This window comes from Balaenoptera ricei, chromosome 9 (genome assembly GCF_028023285.1).
Source record: "Balaenoptera ricei isolate mBalRic1 chromosome 9, mBalRic1.hap2, whole genome shotgun sequence".
Lineage (NCBI taxonomy): Eukaryota > Metazoa > Chordata > Mammalia > Artiodactyla > Balaenopteridae > Balaenoptera > Balaenoptera ricei.
This window is the reverse complement of record NC_082647.1, coordinates 108,151,167-108,172,594: the sequence shown is the minus strand read 5'-3', so window position 1 is coordinate 108,172,594 and position 21,428 is coordinate 108,151,167. Positions and strand designations below refer to the sequence as shown.

At 46.6% G+C, this 21,428-nt stretch overlaps 1 protein-coding gene across 4 annotated transcripts in view; it reads left to right on the top strand.

The window, feature by feature from the left end:
• The window catches only part of EGFR (epidermal growth factor receptor), a 190,199-nt gene that overhangs the window by 134,761 nt on the left and 34,010 nt on the right, over positions 1-21,428 (top strand). For all 4 annotated transcript variants that reach the window (XM_059934325.1, XM_059934324.1, XM_059934327.1 and 1 more), the window contains exons 5-15: positions 3,949-4,017; positions 4,848-4,966; positions 6,281-6,422; positions 7,811-7,927; positions 11,340-11,466; positions 11,562-11,635; positions 12,408-12,498; positions 14,755-14,954; positions 15,945-16,077; positions 18,167-18,257; positions 19,728-19,885. In XM_059934325.1, the coding sequence (XP_059790308.1) occupies positions 3,949-4,017; positions 4,848-4,966; positions 6,281-6,422; positions 7,811-7,927; positions 11,340-11,466; positions 11,562-11,635; positions 12,408-12,498; positions 14,755-14,954; positions 15,945-16,077; positions 18,167-18,257; positions 19,728-19,885 (1,321 nt within the window). The remainder of the gene's footprint in view (positions 1-3,948; positions 4,018-4,847; positions 4,967-6,280; positions 6,423-7,810; positions 7,928-11,339; positions 11,467-11,561; positions 11,636-12,407; positions 12,499-14,754; positions 14,955-15,944; positions 16,078-18,166; positions 18,258-19,727; positions 19,886-21,428) is intronic.

Below are 21,428 nucleotides of genomic sequence, written 5' to 3'. Positions count from 1 at the left end.
ACTAAGCAGTGGATGCAGGGGTGTTTTTTTGTTTTTGTTTCTTGGGGGTTTTTTTGGTCTCAGAATTTGGAGCTGAGGGCTTCCCTGGTGGCGCAGTGGTTGAGAGTCCGCCTGCCAATGCAGGGCACACGGGTTCGAGCCCTGGTCTGGGAAGATCCCACGTGCCGCGGAGCAACTGGGCCCGTGAGCCACAACTACTGAGCCTGCGCATCTGGAGCCTGTGCTCCGCAACAAGAGAGGCCACGATAGTGAGAGGCCCGCGCACCGCGATGAAGAGTGGCCCCCGCTCTCCGCAACTAGAGAAAGCCCTCGCACAGAAACGAAGACCCAACATAGCAATCAATCAATCAATTAATAAATCTTAAAAAAAAAAAAAAAAAAGAATTTGGAGCTGATATGGATCTTAAAAATCAACTGGAGCTGCTTTGTTTTTTGTTTTTTTCTCTGATTTGATTGATTGATTATGATAAAATACCCTTAACATAAAATTTACCATCTTAATCCTTGTTTTTTTTAAATAAGGACCTTTTTTCCTTTTGTGTATTTTTGTGGTGAACTTTTTTTCTTTAATTTTCTTTATTTTATTTATTTATCTTGGTTGTGCTGGTCTTAGTTGTGGCAGGCGGGCTCCTTAGTTGCGACTCACTGGCTCCTTTAGTTGCGGCACGTGTGCTCCTTAGTTGCGGCTCACAGGCTCCTTAGTTGTGGCATGCGAACTCTTAGTTGCGGCATGCATGTGGGATCTAGTTCCCTGACCAGGAGTAGAACCCACGTCCCCTGCATTGGAAGGCGGGTTCTTTACCTCTGTGCCACCAGGGAAGTCCCCATCTTAAGCATTTTTAAGTGTGCAGTTCAGCAGCATTAAGTACCTTCACATCGTTGTGCAGCCATCACCACGGTTTATCTCTTTGCATTCTGCCAAACTGAAACTCTGTCCCCATTGAACACTAACTCCCCACTCCCAGCCCCTGCATCCACCATCCTACTTTCTGTCTCTATGAATTGGACGACTTTAGGTGCCCTGTAGGAGTGGAGTCACATAGTATTTGTCCTTTTGTGACTGGCTTCTTTCACCGAGCACCGTGGCTCTTCTTGAAGAGTCATCCAAGTTATAGCATGTGTCAGAACTTCCTTCCTTAATATGGCTGAATACTATTCCATTTGTTTATTCATTCATCTGTCAATGAACACTTGAGTTGCTTGAGTTGCTTCCACCTTTTGACAGTTGTGAATAGAATGCTGCTGTGAACATGGGTGTTGAGCCCTTTGGTTTTGTAAATATATTATTCCAACAGACACTCAGCATGATACCTACTACGTTTGCAGGAAACCAAAAGCTTTCTTTTACAATGCAAAATTTTATATTATCCAGAGATCGAGGTTAGCCTTTCCTCAGCTCTCTGATGGACAGTGGAGGAGGTTAAATTGTGTATATTTATAGCAAGAAAAACTGACATGGAAAGGCTGTGAACCTAATATGGGTTTGCCATGGACCAGATCAGGCAACCCAAAGCGGCACATCTGCCCTCTCACACCACAGCTGTGGGAAACACCTGGCAAGAAAGTGTTGGGAAAGAAGAATGGTGGACAGGTTTATGCAATAACAAGATTAAAATATTACAAAGCTATGAACTCTAAACCAATATGGTATTGGTTTAAGAGTAGGCATATACAAATAAGAATAAGATAATAAGAATAAGCCTAACTGTATCAAATGTCCATAAAGAAATGACATTGCAAGCAAATACGAAAAGAATTCATTATTCAATAAATTGTTCTGGAATGATTTCACTACTAAGGGAAAAATATCAAAGTGACAGAACTATTAAGGGTTTTTTTTAAAGGATCTAGGGATATTAGGTTAGTCACATTGGAAATTAAGTGATGTAGAAAAATATTTTTGTTCAAGAATGTTCCCTACAGCCTTGTTTATAATAAATTTTGAAAGCAACTTATGTATCTAAAAAGAAGAGATTGGTTAAATAAATTGTGGTCCAGCCATGCCATTAAAAATTCATGTTAGGTAGAAAGATACTTACTTTTTTTTTTAATTTATTTATCTATTTTTGGCTGCTTTGGGTCTTCGTTGCTGCGCACAGGCCTTCTCTAGTTGCGGCGAGCAGGGGCTACTCTTCGTTGCGGTGCGTGGGCTTCTCATTGCGGTGGCTTCTCTTGTTGTGGAGCACGGGCTCTAGGCGCATGGGCTTCCGTAGTTGTGGTGCACGGGCTTCAGTAGTTGTGGCTCTCAGTCTGTAGTGCACAGGCTCAGTAGTTGTGGCGCACGGGCTTAGTTGCTCTGCGGCATGTGGGATCTTCCCGGACCAGGGATCGAACCCATGTCCCCTGCATTGGCAGGTGGATTCTTAACCACTGCGCCACCAGGGGAGTCCCAGAAGGATATTTAAAGGCATGGAAAAATTGTCATAACGTTTTATCAGTTATTTTTTAAGTTATAATACAGTGTGTAGTGTGATATTAATTCTTATATGTAGATATACTTATATGCCTATATTGATTACCTCTGTATGATTCTCATTTCTTCTTCTTGCTTTGTTCTATTATCCATATTTTAAATAATGTCTAATTCTTTTTTTGTCACAAAAGGTTAAGAATAGAATCATAAGCAGACTTTGAATTCCTTGATTGGCAGATGTTTTCCTGTGTTACAGAAAGATGCCATTAAACGTTTTTATTTTAAATATTTTCTTTTATAAACATACTGTATGCTTATAATAGAAATTTGGAAAATATGGGGAGGTATCGGGTAAAAACGAAAGATATCGTGATATCATTGTACAGACACAGCCACTTTGAACATATCTATGTGTTACTTTTGCTCTTTCCTCTTAGTTTCTTTCTGTCTTTCTGTCTTCATCTTCATCTGTCTCTCTTCACAATGTACAACCCACACCATCCATCTGGGGCTCATACTGCCGTCCTTCAGGGTTCTGAGAAGTGCCAGCATTGCACTAATGCCTTTCGCCCCTGGGAGCGATTGTAAACCTTGTCGGTCTTATTGAAGGGGTGCCCTGGTCCAACAATCACTTGGCAAATCGTCAGCTCTTCTGTTTGAAACCGAAATTCTCCCAGACACTGAATTCTTCCTGACTGTGGGAGACTTTGGGACACACGTTAAGTCCCTTGGTTACTGTGTCTTTGCAATGGAAGTGATCGGCATGGCTGATCTCTTTCTAACAAATTTGGTGGTCATCTCTTCTCTATGTCTGTATATAGAACACTCGGTCTTCAGATTTCTTAATGCCGATGAAAACAAAACACAACTGATGAGATTAAAACACTTAGTAGCTGTCATTTATAGTCAGTCATTTATAAAAACTGCACGAATGGATTGATCAATTACAGATAGTTTCAGACAGTAACTTGCAAATTAATAGCTGAAGTTTTAGATAATCAACCAGGTGACACAGAACATGCACGTCCTACCCTTTGTGTGGCATCCAGGCCTCTCTCCCTTTGGCGTGGAGTGTAGGAGTATTTATTTACAGGACCCCAACTCCTGGGATCACAGAGGATTGGACACGGCACGAATGTGGTTGGTGCATACCCATCCCCCCAGATGAGGCATCCTTAACATCATTGTGGGAGATGCTGGAAAATTCTCCGAGCCTAAGCAGATTTGAAATCTGGACCCACGAGTCCATTTAAATCCCAGTTTTCATGGCCTGCGACAAGTCAATAATCGCTCTCCTCCTCAGTTTCCACAACTGAAATGTAAATAAAAGCAGTACCTGGTTCTTTTTTTTTTCTCATGAGAGTCTTTTTTAAATCATCTTACAAACCAACCAGTTGAACAAACAGAGAATAAGAAATTTGAAAGCACTTCCTTGTTTCTAGGATGTGGCTTTGCCTAGGGGCTTGAGAAGGGGCCATCAGTTTCTTGTTCCCTTTCCCTGAAATATGAATTTAACCATTACTTTTATATTTTAGGCCCAAAGTGTGATCCAGTCTGTCTTAATGGAAGCTGCTGGGGTGCGGGGAAGGAGAACTGCCAGAAAAGTGAGTCGGGGAGCAGAGTTTCACTGGCCATCTTCTCCTCTTACACTTGCATTTGTTTTCCCTTTGAAGACTCCGAAAGCATTGTTGATTTTAAGGCCAGATGTTAGCAGTTATGTGAATGACAGTCTTGCAAATCTCCCCGTGTGCAGTTTAGTCCAGCGCGGGCTATTGTTGGCACTCCAGCCTGTCATAAGTCAGTGCAAGTGGGCCACCCGTGTACCAGCCATTCTCTCTGAACAATATGTTTGGCAGGTTTTCCTGGGAATGGGGGCTTGTCTGTGTTACCTGAGTCATGGCACCCCTCCCTCTCCTGAGTACCCACCTCCAGAGAAGCAAGAGTAGCTTCTTCTTCAAGGGGGTTTTTCTGCAGGAATCCTAGTTCGGGAGCATGAACGGCCAAGGAATCTGGGGACATGTCAGCTTGAAAACTTTAAGTCTAATTGTGATGCGACTGTTATGTCCTTTTAAACACTACTTTCTGGCAGGCGTCATGCTCTTTGTACATGCTTTCTGTTACCCGCCCTCCCCCCCAAACTCAATTCTCATCGGTATCTAATTTAGCAGTCTGCAAGTCCAGAGTTGATCTGAGTCAGTTCTCCTAAGTGATGAGAAACAAGTAGGAAAAAAAAAAAAAAAAAAAAGTACAGTAAGAAAGATCAAGACTCAGTTGAATTGAGCAGAACGTGAATGTTTGGGAACTTAAGCCGCAGAATCACCAACTTGATCCATCTTTCATCCGCTGTTTGCAAGTGCTCTGCGAGGTCCCGGGGAAGGCACCCTTCCTCCCTCCCGGGCCCTTCAGCTCACGGGTGGCCTCTGCTTCTTTCCAGTGACCAAAGTCATCTGTGCCCAGCAGTGTTCCGGGCGCTGCCGCGGCAGGTCCCCCAGCGACTGCTGCCACAGCCAGTGTGCCGCCGGCTGCACGGGGCCGCGGGAGAGCGACTGCCTGGTAATAACCCCCCCAGCGGCTTCTCTGGCCCGGGATTCGGAGAGCCGTCCTGTGACTGAAACGTACTGACTGGCGTCTGTAGCCGCGGGGGTGACAAAGCATCTTATAGTGTCCTGCCTTCCTTCACCACTTACTTGGTGACCTTGGGCAACTTACGTGACCTCTCCGTGCCTCTGTTTCCTTGTCTGACAGTGGTGGAGAATAAAGTGCCTACCTGTTAAGTGGTCTAAACGGCACAGTGTGTGTGGCGTCCTTACCCAGGCCCTGGGCATAGAATGAGCCAAAACACGAACTGTGTGTTATGGGCCCCTAATGTCTCTTGGGGCCAGCACCAGCCTCGTCTCACTGTTTATCGTTCCACACGATTCTCATTGCAAACCTAGGGCGTTGATGCCGCAGGGACCCCTAAAATGTGTACGGCGAAGGTAAGGGGCCACACAGATCCCGAGTGGCAGGACAGCTGGGGCTCCGTTTGTGCCTTTCGCCCCTAAAGCCTCTGCTCCTTCCACCTCGGCTCAGAGGCCTCCTGCACATCCCTCCACACCCACCCCCCGCCTCCTCGCCCCCCCCCCCCCGTGGGGTCCCCATGCCCTCGCTGTTGTCCCTGTTGCTGCAGAAAGCTCAAGCGAGACCTAGTGTCCCCGTGGGCCGTGGGTGCCACACATCTGATTATGGGCACCTTGTGAGTCCCGAGACATCAGGACGGACAGACGGGGTCCCGAAGTCAGAGCTGAGCGAGCTCCAGACTGGGAGACTCACCTTGGATGGGATCCAGAAGAGTCTGGTTTTCAGGGACAGGGGGGCTAAAGTTCCAGAGGCTGGACAGGCCTCCACGCTTTGGACTCGGCTGGTCTGGGCCGGTCCTGATGTGCGGCTGGAAGGAGACGGCCCGAGGCCGTTGGTCAGGACCCCTCTGTGCGTGGTCTGGTCCCCTCTGCACGACACCCCCGAGTCCAGGTTCTCTGCGTTTGGCAATAAATTCTAAAATGTGTCCTCAAGTGTTGTTGAGGAGGGAAACCTGACGTAAGTTAAGCTGAAGAATAATTTCACCGTAGAGTTAACTACTCTCGTGTGTGTACTCCTGCCTCGTTTTGAAAGTTAACGGAGACGTGTTTTTCCCTCATCATAATCCGTAAACTCTGACAGCTGGGACAGTGGATTTAAGAAAAACCATGCTTTTAAGAGAAGGGTCTTTCTGACTGTACCGAGAGTACTTTAGTAGACGTGTGTGCTCTGACCAAACACCTGGACGCAGAGAACCGTGGCCGCGGCTCCCCGCACGGAGTCTAACAGCCGCCCCCCCTCCCCTGACAGGTCTGCCGCAGGTTCCGGGACGAAGCCACGTGCAAGGACACATGCCCACCACTCATGCTGTACGACCCCACCACCTACGAGATGAAAGTCAACCCGCTGGGGAAGTACAGCTTCGGCGCCACCTGTGTCAGGAAGTGCCCCCGTGAGTGCCCCTCGTGGAGACCCTTTCGTTGTCAGGCACCCCGTTACCTGTTCTATCTCCTGCTGGCATCCCCGCGTCCCCCACTCACGCGTCCTTGGGTCCCTGTGTTCGCCTCAGCGTCAGGCAGGTGAGGGGACGACTGCTACTCCGGCCTCGAGTCAGTTCTTGTGTCCTGAGCCCCAGCTGTGGTCGCCCAGAATATCCCATCGTCTGACTGGCACAAACCCATGACCACTGGGCCATTTTCCCATTGAGCTCTTTGCAGGTATTTAAAAGGCCCAAGTGAGAGAGTAGTTAGAAGACCTGCCTTCTTTAGTGGTTAAAAGTCTGGTGAAGGTTGTACCCTTAGGAATACTGCAGAGGGGTTTTTGCTTGTCAGTCGGTTTTGTTTAATCATTTGGGCTTGGGTTTTGCTTATTTCTATTTGGGCTTTACAGATGGCTCTGGTATTTAGGGAATTGGCAACATGAATTATTTCGTGGTAGAGGAAGTGTAGAATTGTCTAATTAAATTGTTTTAGAAACCAATCTTGATTTCCAACAGGGAAGATTAAGGAAAAAAAAAAAACGTTTAAGAACAATTATGAGGGGGAGGTTTGCCCTACCAGATCTGTGAACATGAAATTTTATAAATTTGGAACAGAAAAAAGAACACACAACTAGAATAATAAACCACTGTAAGGTAAATGACGAGCTAAGAACAATTCGCCACAGTCGTGACACAGGTAGACTCTCTGAGAGACAGCTTAACAGGCAGAGTTTAAAGTCCACAGGAAACCACTCAGAGCCTCAGAGAACAAAAGTAGACGGTTTTCAGAAGGAAAATGACAAATGCCCAGCAAATAGGTTTGAGGATCCACTTGGGAAAGTCACAAGGAACCCATAGAGTTCCTGAAAAGTATAGACTAATATTTGTGTTAATAGGTTATGAACACAAACACGTGTTCGCACCGGTGAGGGCAGCCGGGACAGTGACCGGCGTCGGGGCTGGTGCCGAGCGTGGGCACCGCCCCCCGCGGTGGCCGGAGGGGACGAGGGCAGCCCCGGCGGAAGCGTGGTCTTTGTGTAGCTTCGCATTTTCTAATAAATAGTCAAGCTTCAACCACAAGTCCTGAAGGGAGACCCTACGGGAACACAGGCTGCAGGGAGTGGGGGGGGAGCACTGTGACCAGCGGGCGGGCGGCGCCCCGGGGCAGCCCGGCTCCTCGCCGCCCGGCGCCTGGCGGGGAGGCCCTGAGAGCCCGTGAACCCCGCACCCCTCTCTGTTCGCAGCCTTTCATTCTTTGTCCTTAAAGTAAACAAAACCAGAGGATCAGCCCGTCATGGAGGGTCGTGAGGCCCAGGAACACCTGGCGCCGCTCTCGTCACCTTCCTTTCACTGTCCCCCAGGTAACTACGTGGTGACGGACCACGGCTCGTGCGTCCGCGCCTGCAGCTCGGACAGCCAGGAGGTGGAGGAGGACGGCGTCCGCAAGTGCAAAAAGTGCGACGGCCCTTGTGGCAAAGGTGGGAAGCCGCCCAGTGCGGGGGAGGGGCTCTCTCTGCTCCCTGCCCCCAGGCCTTCGGCATCGCGCTCAGACGAGACGTGAGGGGGTCTCCAGGCTCGGAGATGCGTCCCTTCCTGTACGCTCTGCCCTGTTCCTGGGTGTCCTCAATGCCAGTTTATCCCTGCTTATCCTGTACTTTATCTTTTATCTTGAAATTTTTCAAACAACAGCCAGAAACGTTGCAAGAATAGTGTGATGAACACCCATGTGCCCTGCACTTAACTTTACCAATTTTCAGTAATCGCCACATTGCTCTCACTCTGTGTTTGTGTCTCTGTGTGTGTGTGTGTGTGTGTATGTGTGTGTGTGTTTTCTGAGCCCTGTGACAATTACAGGTGTTATAACGCTTCACCCTACATTCGCCAGCACGCTTTCCTACACACGGGACATTCCCCTAAGTAACAAAAGACGGCTTCACTCTCATCCGGAGTTTAACATCGATTCAATGCAATTCTAGTTTTCAGTTTAATTTCAACTCCCCCACTGTCCCAATACGTCCTTTTTAGCTGCTTTTCGATCCAGAGTCCAGCTGAGGGCTGTGGGTTCCACGCTCTTCGTTAATTCAGGACCATTTCTCAGCCCCCTTTTCCCCGATGTTGTGCAGAGTTGAGGCCGGGTGTTTTGCAGGACGTCCCTCGTCTGGCCTGGGCACGGTTTTCCTCCGGGCGGGACTCAGGTGGGCAGGAGCATTTCCTCTCATTGCGTCCCACCAGGTGGCACAGCCATTTCATCCCGTTACCATGACGACAAATTTGATGATTTGCTTGAAGTAGCGTCAGTCAGATTTCTTGGTGGTTATAAAGGAGTGATTTCCTATTTCTATCATTTCTTCTACATTTACTAGTTGACATTCTTTTCTAAAATAGCCTTTTTAGTACCCATGTGAGGTCATTGAATCCTTTTTTTTATTCAGTTTATGGTAATCCCTCCTGTCATTATTCACTTTGATGTCCAGACTTTCTCCCATGTGGCCCGTGGGAGCCTCCCCAGTTGGCACCTGGGTCCTTTGGGCACATGGCAGGCCTAGACCACGTCTTCCACTTCCACAGAAGACGCATCTACACTCTTTGTACCTTGCCACTTAAACTTAGCATACCCTGGAGATCTCTCCAGACAACTTCACGTGAATCTTCCTCATCCTACTTTGCAGCTGCTGGGCACTCCCCGAACCCTATCCATAATCCCCTATATCCTATCCCCTCTACCATAATTTATCCAGCCAGTCTCCCTGTATATGGTCATTGAGATTATTTCCACTGTTTTGCTGTTACAAAAAAAAATGCCTCAATGAATAACTGCTTACCTTGAACATGTGCTTCAGATGCCACCTTCCCTAAGAAGCATCTGTGATTTCAGCTGAAACTGATTACCACCTCTGTGCTCTTACATTGCACGTGTGTTCTTTCACGGGGCAAACTCAGCCTCCGTGCTCCACGTCATCGAGTCCCTCCAGCCCCTCTAGGGGGTCTGTGCCGTCACGATCCCCGCTTTACAGACCCACGAGCTCCCAGCGGGTCTCTCTGGCCACCTGGCCTTGTAGCTCCTGTGCGGCAGGGGTGTCGGGGCCCTGAGAGATGAGTATCCTTTGGCTCCAGGAGACCTCCCGGCAGAGGGGACATGGAAGGAAGAAAATAACCTGGGGCAGTGCCTGGCACAGAGGAAGTAGAAGAGTTAAGCCCCTGAAGAGAGAGAGGGTTACTATCAGCATCCTCAAATGGATCCATAAAATCAGAGATTATTTTTGTCTTTGTTCTGTTAGTTTTGGGTTCAACAAACATTTCGATTCTCCTGTAATCATTATGCTCTATTTTCTACCCACCCCCAGTTCATATCCTGGAGTAGTGGCCAACTCAGATCCCTTCGGGTATAGGGCGACGCCAGGAAAACAAAATTTGGAAAATGCATGTGTTGATGGTCCACAACCTCTCCAAATCTGATCGGTCTAGGGGTGAATGTGTAATTTATCTCCAAATTTAGGAATTCAGGTAACCCCACCATCACCATCACACCTGAACAGAGAGAGAATGAATATTCTTTCAAACATGTGGAATTCTCTTCCGAACCCGTAATTAAACGGCAAGTCCCCGTTGGCAGGCATCTGCCTCGGGGCTTGTTTGGCCGAAGCCCCCTCACTCTGTTGTCAGCCAGAGCCTTGGAATACTAAACCAGCCTCGCCCTCACATTCCCAAACCCACAGGAGGCAGATGCAGCGCAGGGCGAGCCTGAAGGTCCAGGGGGGCTGACGGGACAGACCCCACTGCCAGGTGGCAACCCAAGCAGCAGGGACTCCGGACAGAGTAGAGCAGAGGGAGACGGACGGAGTGACGGGAGGGACCTTGTCCCCAGGGAGGCCTGGGTGAGGCCAGGGGAGGACCTCATCCTGAACAATGAGATTTTCCATGATTGTTCTTCAGAGTGAGATACAATCTGAAAGAGAGGTACCAAAGATTGCACTGTGAATTCTAGAAGTAGAGCCACAACAGATAAATGGGCTTTCGAGGGAGCTGGCATTTGAGATGGAAATTCGGGAGTGAACGTAAATTAATAAATGGGCTCAGAGTGTGGAAAAAGGCATCTGAGACTGACGTCACAATAGGACACAGATCAAAGCACATGGCTTAAGTAAACACTGTGGAAGAAAAGCAATTTATCTGATAAGAGTTATTCCAGTATTTCTTATGATGTAACATCAGACGGCCATTAAAAACCATGTTTGTGAATGGTTTTAATGACAGGACAAATGTTCACAGCATAACAAGTGGAAAAAGAAAAAAAAAAAAACAGCTACGTATCTAGTGTGACATAACCATGGGGGATAGCTAGAAGGAAATTTTCTGAAATATCAAAGGTACATAGCAGAATTGCTTGTCATTTTGTTCCTCTTTATTCTGTGTTTTCAAGGTTTTCTCAGATGAATGCATCTTGCTCTTTTCATTTAAAAAAAAAAAATCTATGCATATTGTTTCTTTCAGTTAGGAGACCAAGCCGCAGGCCCAGTTAGGCGAGGGGAGGCGTTGAGGGATAGTAGGGGCACGCGGGTGGGCACACACAGCGTAGGGCACACTGCCACGGAGAGGAAGCTGGAGTCCTCAGGAGCAACTGCACTCTGGCCCAAGTGGGGAAAGTGAGGAGGAGAAAGCAGGTTCCTCGAGGACAGCCGTGGCGTCTCCTGTAACCACTGCAGCCCCAACCCTGCCGTGGTCCCTGGGCCTTAGCAGGCCTAGCAGTGTTTGTTGAGTGAATGAACGACAGCGTGGCGGCAGTAGTTCCCACGGCTGCAGTTTCCTGCCCGCTCCCCTCTGCCTGTGGAACACTAGCTATTCTTGATTCAACAAATGCGAGTGGAATAAACACCTCCCTTATCTTTACAGTTTGTAACGGAATAGGAATTGGTGAGTTTAAAGATACACTTTCCATAAATGCTACAAATATTAAACACTTCAGAAATTGCACCTCGATCAGTGGAGACCTTCATATCCTGCCAGTAGCATTTAGGGGGTAAGTAAAGATTAAGTTACTGATATAATAGAAGAAAAGGAAATCAGCTTTGTTCAGTGGCAGGTTGTTACTGATCGTCCTGTTACTTGTTTCAGTGATTCCTTCACACGTACTCCACCTCTGGACCCAAAGGAACTGGACATTCTAAAAACTGTAAAGGAAATAACAGGTGTGTGCCGCTAACATATCATATGAACATTAACAGGAAATCAGTGTTTTACAAAGAGAACTTTTAGCAGTACTTTCTTCTCCTTTGGCATAAAAACATTTATTCTGAAATTCTACCATTAATGAGTAAGTAGTTCTTTGATGTTTTTCAAAAATGCAGTTTCCCCTGCACTCGAGAGGTGAGCTCTTTAAGCAAAGAGTTAGGTCATTCATGATGTGGTGTGAACATGTCTGATCTCTCACTGCCCAGCCCAGGCCAGCCGTCCGAGGACCAGCCCAGGACGTGGTGGGTAGAGGGAGGGGGGCAGCGGCGAGCGGACAGCCGGCTCCCGGGCCTGGAGACGCACTTCACATCCTGCTCCACCACCGGCAGACCTGGGCCTGGGACCCGTCAGAGCTTCACTTCCTCCATCCCTAAAAAAGAAATAATCAGACTAAATAGCAAGGTTGTTTGGAGAATTGGAACTAAATAAGGATAACATGTCAGGCTCCTTGTGGCGCTACAGCTCGGCACTGGCCGCTGTCATTGAGCACGGCGGCCTGCTTGGGGTCTCGCCCTTGGAGCACAGCCTGCGGGGTGAGAGTCGGGCGGTGGCCCACGGGCAGCGTGCCTGGTGCACACCGACGCGTGCGTGCGTGTGCTCGGGAAGACGACTGGAAGGACGTTCACCTCCCCTGCTCATGGACACGCTCCTGAAAATCCTACAATACTGTCTCATACAAAATAGAAATTTCTAAGTGGTGTGTGTCTGAACCTTCCTTCTGCCTTATAGGGTTTTTGCTGATTCAGGCCTGGCCTGCAAACAGGACTGGCCTCCATGCCTTTGAGAACCTGGAAATCATACGTGGCAGGACGAAGCAACAGTAAGTTGACCCCAGCCAAGGCCTGGTAGACCCTTATTTTTTGTTCTTGAAATAAGACTTAGAGAAGTGCTACAGAGACAGTACAGAGAGTTCCCACACATCCTTCACCCGGCTGCCCCAATGGTGACACGCTACATCAGCGTGGCACAAGAATCAAGTAAAGAAATCAGCAGTAACTGAACTGCAGACTTTCTGGGATCTCGCCAGTTTTTCCATGAACGCCTTGTGTGTTCTGTCAGCCCACACTGCATGCGGCTGTCACATCTCCTTGGTCCCTGCAGTCGGTGACAGTTCCTCTGTCTTCCTTGTCTTTCATGGCCTTGACCCTTTCAAAAAGTATTGGTCAGGCATCTTGTAGGATAGCCAGTGTTTTCTCCTGATTCAGCTGAGGTTTTGCATTTTTGGCAAGGACAGCGCTGAGGTCACACATCCTTTTCAGCAAGTCATTTCAGGGGACCTGAGAGGCTTTTTAACATTGAGTGTTTCTTTCAGGATTTCCACTTTTCCAGCTCCAACAGTGAAATACACACACACACAGACACACACACACACACACACACACACAAGCACCTTTAACATAATAAGGGTAATGATGAGTTTTGTGGTGAGGGGAAGTTTGGGACTCTCTTGTTCAAACCTGCCTTGGAAACCGTCTGGTTCTGAGAACTCTTTCCCATAATTGACCCCTAAGAGGGCTACATAATATTGTGCAATATTAAAGAAAGTCAGACGACAGTACATGTAAAATAAGCATCACTCTCCAAAAACCGTCTTGGCTTTGCATCTCTGATGCAGCTCATATCACTTCCCAGAAAGGCCCCTGTGCTCTGAGTTCTCAGGAGTACTTCTTTTGCCCAAAGTTCATACAGAGATGACAGATTTAGGTCAGTTTTCTTGGGCGACTAGCATGTACCTCTCAGCTTAGTTTTAGGGATTTAAACAAGATAAAGATGACTTTTTTCCTTTTCACATTTGCTGAGAAGCCCAATGATGCACCGTCCCTCCTGGGGCAGTGTGACCCCTGGTTCTCAGCAAAGCCAAACCTGCCCTGCAGGGAAGACCTCAGCTTTGTCCCTGCTGGCTTGCCTCCCCTGGGCACAGTTTGGGGGGATTCCTAACAGCAGGGACGCAGGTCTAATACACAGGAGCCAGGCTGTGGGAGGACAGAGGGAGGAAAGGGTGGGGAGAGAAGAAGAAACAAGGAGAAGAAGGAGTCTCCAAATTATGCTTTGACTTCTGTCATCTCACGCCTTCATTATCTCTCTCTACTGTACTGTCTCAACTGGCCCATTCCACGTCCTGGTGTCCAATGAGCTTCCTAAAAATGCAAATCTCCTTCCTGTGGTTTCCCATCATTTGCAGACAAAAACCTCCACGTGGTGTCTAAGGTGGTCCATGCTCTGGCCTCTTCCTCCTTCCCCAGGCCCCCCTCCCAGCTCACCCCCACCTCCAGCAGTAGTTCATGGTTCTCAGTGCCTGTCACGTGCTCCTCCAGGTGGTTCAGGACTTCATTCCCTTTAGTCGGAATAACTTCCATCTGGTCACTTGATGAACACGTACTGATCACCCCGTAGGATCCTAGCACAGGGTTGGGTAGCAAAGAAAATATCATAGTTCCTGCTCCCAAGGTCCTGACAATCAGGCATCACCACTTCCGGGAGACCCCCTCCCCAGACTTGTTTAGACCCCTACTCTTTGCCTCCGTGGTACCCCTGCTGGGTTAAAATTATCTACTCATATGATTGTGTCATCACTAGACAAAAGGTTTTTTGAGAATAGGAAATACACACTTAACCTAGAATTAGAATAGAATTAGTCACATATTACCTCAAATGTTTGTTCAATAAATGGATGGGTGGATGGATAGATGGACGGATGGGTAGACGGATGGATGGAAAGATGAACCTATGATTTTTTAAGTGTATTTGGATATTTGAGAAGTTAGAACATGTTCTCAATTCCCAGGCAAAATTAAAATGCAGCAAATCAAATAATGACATTAAGACATTTATTCAGCCCCTAGTCTGCCACTGGGATTAGAGATACTAAATGAACAAGGTACTAGCTTTTCCCTGAACTAGCTTTAAAAAGCACTTGCAATTTTCCAAAGTTGCAATACATACCTTCTACAACATGACTTACAACCCGTGGAAGGCAGTTTGTGGTAAATCTAAAGTGGTACAGAAAAGCAAAGTTTTTAGTGATACTGTGTTTTCATAATTTTTCATGACATTGTTTTTCTTCTCTCCAACTTAGTGGTCAGTTTTCTCTTGCGGTTGTTGGCCTGGATATAATGTCCTTGGGATTACGCTCCCTCAAGGAGATAAGTGATGGAGATGTGATCATTTCAGGAAACCGAAAGTTGTGCTACGCAGATACAATAAACTGGAAAAAACTCTTTGGGACCTCAAATCAGAAAACCAAAATTATAAACAACAGGAGTGAAAAAGAGTGCAGTGAGTCATCACTTTGGTCGATTGTGGAGATGGTTCCAGCGGGTCATTTATTTTGATTTAGAATATTGAAGAACCATTCCCAAACATTAAAATTACTTTTTACTTTTGTAAAGAAGCAAATTAAAAGAAATCTGTATATTCTTAACTGTGAAGTTCATCAGAATTGTTTCTAGATCATTCTCATTTCATAGGATGAGCTTGCCTTGAAGTCTAGGCTATCAATTACTGGTAATTTACAGAACTAAATGTAGTATTAATTATATTGCATTTTTTAAATTTAATTTTATTTATTTCTTATACAGCAGGTTCTTATTAGTTATCTATTTTATACATATTAGTGTATACATGTCAATTCATCCCGCCATCCCGACCCGCCCCTCTTCCCCCAATTATATTGCATTTTAGCTGTGTGTTGCTCCCTTCTCATTTCATCCCCAATGACTATAGCTAGACACACACGTGCACGCGCACACACACACACACACCGGAATGGGATGAGTATTTCACACGGGCATTTCCAGTTCTGAGTTTAGAGCCATAGTCAGCTTTTGAAGCGGGGCCTGCACCGTAGCCTGTGCTGAGACCCTGGCCACCGGCAGAAGCAGACCTGAGTTCACATCGTGGCTCGAGCCCTTCCTAGCTTTGAGACCTTCGTCAGTTTACGTAAATCTTTGGGCTTTGGCTTCCTCATCCATGAAATGGAGGTAATAATGATTCCCACACCATAGTGCAGTTGAGAGAATTGGTGAAATTCTGTGTGCCTTGCACACGGCAAGGAACCACACGCTTCCCGTGCTGTTCCGGCAGCTCTGAGTGTTTCATCCAGGTACACTCAGCCCCCAGCAGGGCAAAGGGGACTTGCAGTGGGCCTCCGGAAGCCCTTTTTTGCATCACTGCTTCTTCCAGGGGGCCCAGCATGTGTTTGAGCACCTCACCCACCCTTGGCCACTGTTCCTTGGCTGACCCGTGTGGCTCACCCTGTCTTCGCAGAGGCCACGGGCCACGTCTGTAACCCGCTGTGCTCGTCAGAGGGCTGCTGGGGCCCGAAACCCAAAGACTGCGTGTCTTGCCGAAACTTCAGCCGTGGCAAGGAGTGTGTGGAGAAGTGCAACATTCTAAAGGGGTAAGAGGCTTTGTTTTTTAATCCCTATGGTTTTTTGTTTTGTTTTGTTTTTAAATTTATTTATTTATTTATTTATTTTTGGCTGTGTTGGGTCTTCGTTTCTGTGCGAGGGCTTTCTCTAGTTGCAGCAAGCAGGGGCCACTCTTCATCGCGGTGCGCGGGCCTCTCACTGTCGCGGCCTCTCTTGTTGCGGAGCACAGGCTCCAGACGCGCAGGCTCAGTAATTGTGGCTCACGGGCCTAGTTGCTCCGCGGCATGTGGGATCTTCCCAGACCAGGGCTCGAACCCGTGTCCCCTGCATTGGCAGGCAGACTCTCAACCACTGCGCCACCAGGGAAGCCCCAATCCCTATGTTTTGATTAAAAAAAATAAGACTTTGGTTTTATAGGTTTATAGTTAATCAGTCAGATTATTTTCCTTTTTTTCCTTTTCCTTTGTTTTTGTTTGTTTGTTGACAACTGTTAATCACAAAGGGAAGTGAACAAACTTTTTTCATTACTTAATCCAATCCAATTTATAGAGTCTCTCTTTATCTGGAAATATCTTATATTTTTCCTAGCTGCACAAAGTTCCCAAGACAAACAGAACAGTCTTCCATGGTTCATATGGCCAAGACCATGGCCACTGTAGCACAGCATTCCTACTGTGTCAAAACACAGCTTCTGGTTAATTTTTGTTTATGTTCAAGACACACTGAACAGTGCAAATAACTTCAAATATACCCATGGACAAAGAAATAAACAGTTGTATAACATTTGTTGAATTTATTGCAATCAATAAGAAGTACAGTCTGTTGATTCTATAGGAATTTTGATATTGAGTAAGGTTTTGAATGACCACAAATAATGACTAAAATAAATTAATAGGAAAGTGAAATGGAAGGATAGAGACTGGCAGAGGCAATTTTTTTTTTAAATTTAAAGAACAAGAGAAATTTCATGATAGAGAAGAACGTAGGAGTTACAGATGGCTCTAGGAAATCTTCCTTTCTGTTTCACTATCAGGGCTTGGGCTACAGCTCAGATCAGAAATACTCGGAAGCAGGATGAGAAGACCAAGTTCAATTCTGTAGGAATCTTTAGCTGATAGGCTCATTAGCCTAACATAGTAATTTGCATAATTGATAGTATTGTTTCAACAAGAAATATTGGTGCAGCCCTTACAGCTGCAAACAGACACTAACCTCTCATGTCTTCAGTGCTGACTTCTCTTTGAAGCGACAAGGTGATTAAAATAGCCACGGCGGTGGCACCCGGGTCTGCCCATTAGAGAACCCCAGTGTCCAGCGGCACCTCCTCCACTTGCAAGACTGGCTCCTGCAGTAGGTGTGGTAACCCAGAGAAGAAGCACAGGGAAAAAGTCCCGCAGCATATTTGGTTTAATTGATGCCGTCTGCCTGAGAGGACTCAACGGACCACGTCTTTGGGTGTAAACACTCCTTGTTCACTGCCTAGTTAATTACCAGTCGTCTTAACAGCTGCCACAACTACAGTGTCTTTTCAATCAAACATCAGCTTGTCGCTTAACGTTAATCTAAGTTTGAGGAATGGTTAAAATAGTACAAGCAAAATTTTTCACGCCTGTGTTCCCTACTTGCTGTTTTTAGGAATAACCATTGAGGAAACTTTTAAGAGCCGTCTTTCCTTTTCCCAGGCATTAGTCTAGATACCATTTCTTTGCAGCTTAATTTAAATATCCATGAATCTGCTATTGGAGGGGGTATCTTCTATCTTAAGGACTGATATCTTAAGGACTGTTTTCTTCTTTTTTTTTTCCCCATGTGGCGCCTTGCTTATCTAATATTCAAAAACTGTGCCTGGAGAAAAAATGTAGGGAAGATGTTTTGATTATAACGGAAGCTGATGTTTTTTGTTCCAGGAGAAGATGACCAAAGATTCCGCTGACAAGAATCAGTTTATTACATTATAGTCCTAGATTCCCGGCCATTCGACTTTTACCTAAAACTGTTTTGACTTTCTAAGAGAGGTGATTTGTGTCATCTGAGCTCTCAGACAGGTGACGCCAGACAGCATCCTGCAGCAGGGTCTCCAGGGACGGCACTGACCAGTTTCCCGTCTTCTCCCGTCAGAGAGCCCAGGGAGTTCGTTGAGAACTCCGAGTGCGTGCAGTGCCATCCGGAATGCCTGCCCCAGGCCATGAACGTGACCTGCACGGGACACGTAAGGAGCATGTTTGATGTCACCCCCTACACGTCAGCCGTAGCCCGCGAGGCTGACCCTCACCCCCGTCACCCTGTGCCTGCGGGGACACACATCCAGCACACTCCCCGCCCACACCTGAGGCCGTGCCATCTCACAGCCGTCGGGGGCTGTGACCGAGGGGAAGTCAGCACACACCCTGCCTGGCACGGGCATTCCCCTTCTCTGTCCAACCCCAGATGCACGTGGTGACGCCCATCCTCACACCACAGAGCAGGGCGCCCTGTGGACGGGGCACACCCACGGGCAGCCTTCAGTGTCCCTGACATCTGTCATCATTGCTTTATCGTCTTAATCAGACATCACCAAATTCTTATTTGACATGAGTTTATCGTTATTTGAAGAGTGTTCTTTAATCGCAAAGGAAAGGTTTTCAAAATTCAGTTTCACATCTACACGTTCAGTAATAATCTTTTACAGAGTGTGAGAATGCAGGTCCCTCTCACACCAGAGTGCTCATGTTGTTAATTCTCAGTATTATTTATATGAGGAGCTCTGTTTGGATTTGAATTTCAACAGCCATGTCTAAATCTAGTAACGGAAAACATTTTTCAGAAGTTCTTTAAATCAGACAGAAGACGGGTAAGGCTCAGTTTTGAGGTACAGGCTGCCAAAATGGCTGGTTACAAAGGAAACCACTGGTTTTTAGGTTGGTGTTCGGTTTCATTTTCATCAGTGAAATAAAATAACTGGTGATGTTGACCGACTTAGTCATCTGATTGTTCTGGCTCTGGGAATACTCAGTCTTTGAGACATGAGAGCACTGAGCCAACAGGCAGACCGTCCCCTACCCACGTTATTTCAGCCCTTTGTGAAGTGTGCGGACACAACCCAAGCAGCCGCAACGCATTCATTTCTGTGGGTTTTAACCGACGCATTCACATTTGACCAACAGAATCAAATTTAGCATGCTGCACAGTTAATTATGCAGCCAACACTGCATTTACACGTGCCACCTTCTCAACGCTGGAGAAATGTAGTTGTGGGTTTTCTCATCTGGGCCTTTGGCAAGTACAGCTTCCCACTGAGGCCCCCCTCAACTCCAAACACGATTCACAAGGAAGTGCATCTGACCGATAAGGATATAAATATACATGTAGGCCAATCAAGAATGCTTTGACCAGGAAAGATGCCCACAGTTTATTAAGTAAAATGTAATAAAGCACATAGTACAGTTTCTTTTATGTTTTTTATATATATATATATGTACGTATATAAAATACACGTTTAAAGTCAAGAAGGCTTTATTCTCAGCTGTTAACAGTGGTCACATCAGGCAAGTCACAGAAGAGCTCGTCCACTTTAAGAACTTCCACGTCGTTTGATTTTTTTCATGATAAGCATTTTAAGTAAAAAGTTACTTCATTCTGAAAATGAGAGAGACATAAGTAAATGTTTGATTTATGAAACGGTTTTTCCACCTCGGTGCAGGGACCAGGCAGCTGTGTAAAGTGTGCCCACAACATCGACGGCCCTCACTGCGTCAAGACCTGCCCTGCTGGAGTCACAGGAGAAAACAGCACCCTGATCTGGAAGTATGCAGATGCCAATCACATGTGTCACCTGTGCCACCCCAGCTGCACCTACGGGTGAGTGCAGAAAGCTCTGGGTCTGCAAAGGAAAAGGCAGAAGAACAGGGTGCTTCCCATCTTGCAAATTCGTAGATTGAAAATGTCTCCAGACTTTCCAGTCAGTCCAGTACACAGGTTTGTATTTGAGTCAGTTCCTCCAGGTGTTCTGGTCCCACGGCCACGGCGGCAGCAATGATACGCTCGTGGGCAGATCATGGTGCTGGCGGGAGAGCCTCTCAGCCTCTCCAGGTGTGTCTCGTGCCAGGGCCCTGTTCTGCGGTGCCAGCATGTCCCAACGAGAAGAATAAGGGACAGGAGGAACGAGAGCAGAGGTCCTGCCCCGTCCCCAGAGGTTTCTATATATATATATATATATATATCTCTTTCCAGATGACTGGGATTCCTGTGGGAATCTTTTATTGGTTTACAATTAATAGAAGATAACATTGCCTGGAATGTTGCCTAAAGATGCTTTTTCTTTTAGCTAGTTGATTGCTAAGCTGTTAATAGGGAAATTAAAACTATTTTGACTGTAATTAGCAGAAGCACTCAGAACGTATATGTCTTATTTACTAAAATGGTCAATTTGACAATGAAATGGGACTATACTAGAAATCAGAAGGAGAAGTTGTCGCATACATTGCGCATGCCCTTCTCTCTCTCCTGATCCTCAACTTTATTTGGCACCGTTACTCCTCTCTGGAGCCATCTCTTACTAGCTGTGTGGACTTGGGGAAGTGTCTTAACCTCTCTGTGCTTCACTTTCCTCACCTGTAAATTAGGATAATAAGACTGCATCGCTCACAGGATTTTTGAGATCTTGAGTGAATACGTGTACTGTACTTAAAATAGCGCGTGGACCACACAAGCACTCAATCAGTGATTGCACAGATGGCGGTGCGGAGCTGGTGGCGAGGTGGCAATGACGATGGTGGCGGTTATAATGCTGGTGAAGGAGGTAATGGTGCCTGCGCTGCTGGTAGTGACGGTGGTAATCATGACCGTGACAGTGATGGTTAGTGTTCTGAAGGGGTGCAGAACCTTCCAGCTAGACTTCCAAACATCAGGAGTCTTGAAAATTTTCCGAGTACGTCCTAAGTTTTTCCAAAAAACCTATTTTAACTGCATTTATGTGGAAGAGCCTGGGCCTGGAGACAAGTGATTTGGGAACGACTGGTACCCTGGTCAACTTCCATCGTTTCACCTTCCTTCTTGAGTTTCAGCCATCATGAGGGTAAATGGAAGGGCTCCATCATTCCATGACCCCGGGGTCCAAGAGCTTCAGTCCCAGGCAGCTGATTCCCCAGCTAACATGTAGGAAGCCGGGGCATTTCCTGTGTGGTTTGCATGTGACTGTCTTCTCCCTCTAATCTTAGTCTAAGCCATTGGTGTGTTGCAAGTGACCTGGAATATTTTACCAAGTTTAACACACACACACACACAAACCCCACTAAAGCCAATTAATTAGTTTGAGTAGGGCTAACATTTTTACAATATTTTGTATTCCCAGTCAGGAAATGATAATTTCTTCATACATTCAGATACTCTTTTTTATATTTCA